The sequence below is a fragment of the Meleagris gallopavo genome, chromosome 5 (genome assembly GCF_000146605.3).
Source record: "Meleagris gallopavo isolate NT-WF06-2002-E0010 breed Aviagen turkey brand Nicholas breeding stock chromosome 5, Turkey_5.1, whole genome shotgun sequence".
NCBI lineage: Eukaryota > Metazoa > Chordata > Aves > Galliformes > Phasianidae > Meleagris > Meleagris gallopavo.
In genome coordinates, this window is record NC_015015.2 from 4,521,816 (window position 1) to 4,526,332 (window position 4,517).

The 4,517-nt window shown below is 60.5% G+C and overlaps 1 protein-coding gene across 1 annotated transcript in view; it reads left to right on the forward strand.

The window, feature by feature from the left end:
- The first annotated feature begins 35 nt into the window (after positions 1-35).
- Positions 36-4,517, forward strand: part of PATL1 (PAT1 homolog 1, processing body mRNA decay factor) — a 4,698-nt gene continuing 216 nt past the window's right edge. Inside the window, exons 1-16 of the mRNA XM_019616044.2 lie at positions 36-445; positions 534-823; positions 1,439-1,633; positions 1,719-1,820; positions 1,925-2,014; positions 2,091-2,299; positions 2,368-2,451; positions 2,599-2,782; positions 2,980-3,094; positions 3,183-3,280; positions 3,352-3,411; positions 3,503-3,651; positions 3,758-3,917; positions 4,041-4,196; positions 4,271-4,362; positions 4,447-4,513. Of these exons, the coding sequence (XP_019471589.1) occupies positions 283-445; positions 534-823; positions 1,439-1,633; positions 1,719-1,820; positions 1,925-2,014; positions 2,091-2,299; positions 2,368-2,451; positions 2,599-2,782; positions 2,980-3,094; positions 3,183-3,280; positions 3,352-3,411; positions 3,503-3,651; positions 3,758-3,917; positions 4,041-4,196; positions 4,271-4,362; positions 4,447-4,513 (2,214 nt within the window). The 5' untranslated portion in view covers positions 36-282. The remainder of the gene's footprint in view (positions 446-533; positions 824-1,438; positions 1,634-1,718; positions 1,821-1,924; positions 2,015-2,090; positions 2,300-2,367; positions 2,452-2,598; positions 2,783-2,979; positions 3,095-3,182; positions 3,281-3,351; positions 3,412-3,502; positions 3,652-3,757; positions 3,918-4,040; positions 4,197-4,270; positions 4,363-4,446; positions 4,514-4,517) is intronic.

Consider the following 4,517-nt stretch of genomic DNA (forward strand, 5'->3'; position numbering starts at 1 on the left):
GGGGCGGAGGGGGGCGGGGTCAGGTCGCAGGGATCGGAGTTGGGGCTCGAGCTCTGGCCTCGGAGTTGGGTTTGGGGCTGTGGCTGCGAGCTCAAAGCTGAGGGCCGGGGCTGTGGGCCCGTAGGCCCGTGGGTTGCGGCTGTGGGCCCAAGGCCGAGGGTTGCGGCTGTACGTTCAAGGCCCAGGGTCAGCTCTGGGTGCTGAGGGTTGGGGCCTGTAGCTTGGGGCCAGGGCTCTGGGCTCGGGACTGAGGCTGCTGGGCAGGGCTGGGCCTTGGGCTTGATGGCAGTGCCGGCAGTGGTGGTGGTACAAACGTGCTGTCTGCCACCACAGTCCCTGGAGGAGTGCCCGCTGGACGAGGAGGAAGACGGCTTTCAGGCACTGGGTGAGGAGGATGAGGACATTGATCAGTTCAACGATGACACCTTTGGAGCCGGGGCTGTTGGTGAGCTCTTGGTCCCTATCTCACCCTCACTGCCCACCCGGTGCCTGGTGCTCTCTGCTGCCACGCTCACCCCACTGTTCCTATGCAGATGATGACTGGCAAGAGGCCCACGAGCGATTGGCTGAGCTGGAGGAGAAACCCGTGGGCTCTGGGCAGCACGCCACGCCGAGCAGTGAAGATGCAGAGTTGCTGGGTGAACCTGAGGATGCACTGGCAGAGCGGCTGACGCGGCTGGTGATCGAGAGTGAGCTGGAGGACCCTGCCATCATGCGAGCTGTGCACACCCGTGGGCCTGGTGCACAGACCATGGCACTCAACACCAGCATCTGGGATGGCCCCTCTGTGCTGCAGCGCATCTGCACGCCACTGCTCACCCAGGTAGGGGCATAATGCTGTCAGCACTCAACAAAAGGCTTCAGGAATGGGGAAAGAAGTGTTAGGAAATGGTTCTTTACCAGAGGGTTGTAGGCGTGGAGCAGGCTTCCCAGAGAAGCAGGCACTGCCCCACATTACCAGAGCTTGAGGAATGTTGGAGCAGTGCTCTCAGACATAGGTTTGAGTTTTGGGTATTCCTGTGTGGGGCCAGGGGTTGGACTCAGTGGTCCCTGTGGGTCCCTCCCAACTTGGGATATTCTGTGGCTGCTGGGTGAGCTGCTCTTGGACATCACTTCTTGACCCTGCATGTGCTTTCTCTGGGCTGGGTGGTGCCATGCAATCCCTGATGGTGTCAGCACTCAAGATTTGGGACCGTCAGTGCCTTGAGCCGTAACTGTTTTCATTGCTGGGTGACAGAGAGTCAGGCTTAATTAAGAGTCAGACGCAGGATCCTTGAGGCTCCCTGAGAATCCTGGGTGGGGCGTGGGGATCTCCAGCACTGGGAAAGCACTATGCGGCAGCTCCTCTGCACTATACCACGTCAGTGTCAACGTCCTTGCCACCGTGTCTAGCCCTGAGACTTCTTTCCAGGGCTTTTCTCCCCACTTCTACTTGCAGGAGATGCCATCAGTGTCTGTGCTGGACTACGCTCTGCCCCAGAAACCCCTGCAGACTCAGGAGGAGGAGCGGGACCCCTCGGAGCGGGCACTGCCACGTCGCTCATCCTCCCCCATCATTGGGAGCCCCCCTGTACGAGCAGTCCCCATCGGTACCCCTCCTAAGCAGGTCGCTATGCCCAATTTTAACCAGCAGGTATGGCTCCCAGCTCCCTACAGCAGGTGCACACCCCTTGGTGAGGAGCCAGTGGTCAGACCCCCCACTGCTTTCCTTCTCTTAGATCCTGTGTCCAAAGCCTATCCACATCAGGGCTACCATGCAGCAGCGCTACTCTGCTCCCTACAGCGAGAGGATGTCTCCCAACCAGCTCTGCAACGTACCAGTACTCCCTGCTCCCACCCCCAAGCCCCTCTGATGCCCCAACTTCATCATCATCCCACCTGGGAGGACCATGACTGGGGGCTCTGCTCCTTTATTTTCTCGCAGAACTCTTCGTTGCTGGGCCACCCATTCTCCACCAGTGTCTCTCCTGTTTTCACCCACCTGCAGCGGGCTCAGCTGCTGGGAGGAGCGCAGGTAAAGCCCTGGACTCTGTGCCCCCCAGCCCCATTCTGATGGACCCTGCCTGACCCATACTCCCTCTGCCCCACAGGCTGGCCGAATTTCTCCCAGCCAGTTTGCTCGAGTCTCAGGCCTTGTTGGGAACCCACTACCCTCCGTCAATCCCAAGCTGCTACAGGGCAGAGTGGGACAGATGATAGCTCCCACTGGCGGCTTTCGTGCCTTCTTTGGGGCTGGCCCCACTCCATCCTCACAACTGCAGCCTCCGCCGGGCCCCGTGCCTCACCTGCAGGGCCTGAGGTAGGCACTGACCCCCTTGAGGTCGTGCGCCTGCTGTACAGCCTTGTAATCCCATGTGCTCCCCACAGGCCACAGCCCTTCCGACCAGACACCACCCACCTGCACCCCCAGCATCGCCGGCTCCTGCACCAGAGGCAGCAGCAGAACCGAAAGTGAGCACCAGGCGGGAGGGAGCATGAGGAGGTGCCCCGGTGCCAGGTGTCCTGGGGGGCCCGTGCAGCCGGGGCTAGCCTGTGCGCCACTCTGTCCCTTCCTGTAGCTCCTTTGTGCTCATGGGTGCTCTTCTTGCCTCCTGCCAGCCAGCACCGTGGCCTCAACGGCTCAATGGGGGAACGAGGGGGCCACCGTGGCAGCCACCAGGAGCAGGCACGCAAGGACCCCTACGCAAACCTCATGCTGCAGCGGGAGAAGGACTGGGTGTCCAAGATCCAGATGATGCAGCTGCAGAGCACCGATCCCTACTTGGATGACTACTACTATCAGGTACTGGGAGAGGGGATGGGGCCAGCAGGAGGGAAGAGATGTCACCCTCTGCTTTGAGAAAGGGAGGGTATCAGAGAAGACGTCACTGTCTCTGCATGTACCGGGAAGGAGTGTTGTGAAGCACTGCTGCATGAAGGAGAAGCAGTGGGGAGAGAGCTTTGCTCCTGGGATACTGACCTTTCCTGTCCCTGTTCCAGAACTACTTCCAGAAGCTGGAGAAGCTGTCAGCAGCTGAGGAGGATGGTCCCAAGAAGGAGCGTACGAAACTCATCACCCCTCAGGTAGCAAAGCTGGAGCACACCTACAAGCCAGGTTAGCACTTCCTTCCCCAGGTCTGTAGGCAGGGAGAACAGTCCTGCCCTGGAAGCTGGCTCCCTGCATCCCCTTTCCTGTCCTGCAGTGCAGTTCGAGGGCTCACTCGGGAAGCTGACGGTCTCCAGTGTGAATAACCCCCGGAAGATGATTGATGCAGTAGTGACCTCCCGTGGAGAGGATGACGTGAGTGCTGCCCCTTCCTCCCAGCCCCATGACCTACACCTGCACCCTGATCTCCTCTCTCCCCTGGGCAGGAGACAAAGGAGAAGCAGGTCCGGGACAAGCGGCGCCAGACACTTGTCACCATTGAGAAGGTGAGTGCTGTGTCCCCACTCTGTATGGGGCACGCCCATGGGTCTCCTGACTGTGGGTCTCTGCCCTGTGCGATGGCTGCCTGTCCTGCAGACGTACAGCCTCCTCCTGGATGTGGAGGACTATGAGAGACGCTACCTCCTGAGCTTGGAGGGAGAGCGGTCTGCCCTGATAGGTGAGAGGAAGCAGAAGATCTGCAACATGTATGACAATCTGCGTGGGAAAGCACCGGGGCAGGAAAGGTGAGCAGGGAGGGGCTGGGGGCTGAAATGACCTCACTTTTGCACCTTGATGTTGCTGTGGGGTGCACCTTCTATTACTGTGCTGGCTTAGTCATTTCCTTCACAGGCCGAGTGACGACCACTTCATGCAGATCATGTGCATCCGGAAAGGAAAGCGCCTGGTGGCCCGCATCCTCCCCTTCCTGTCCCCTGAGCAAGCGGCCGACGTGCTGTTGGCGACTGCCCGGAACCTGCCCTTCCTCATCAAGAAGGATGCTCAGGATGAGGTGACTTCTGCAGCTCAGAGCGTTCCTGCCATGCCCCACAATACAGGCCCCCACCTCTTCCCTTGGGAGAGTAGGGATGGTTCTGGGGCAGCCCTGCATCCCAGCTCTCTGCGCTCCCCCCAGGTGCTGCCCTGCCTGCTGCGGCCCTTTTCACACGTCCTATACCACCTCCCCCTGGGGACAGTCACTAGCCTGGTGCAGCAGCTCACCAACCTACCTCAGAGTGCTGCCGCACCTGCCTCCACCAACCTGCACCTCACCACAGTGCTCCAAAACAAGGTGGGCACCCATCGGGCTGGCATTGCTCCATTGCGTCCCCGCAGGTCCCCAACACCTCATCTCCATCCCTGCAGTTCGGCCTGTCCCTGCTGTACCTGGTTCTGAGCCGTGGGGAGGAGCTGCAGAGCACAGACGGCGGCACGGAGCTGATGCAGGACAACCAGTGGTGAGAGATGGAGAGGCAGAGCTGTCATCCGGGGGGAAGAGCCAGTGCTGTCCCCATGCCTGCTGACACATCCTCTGTCTACAGGACGGAGCTGATGCTGCTGGCCACCCAAGAGCTGCTGCGTGTACCACCCGCTGCCCTGCCCAAGCCGGTGC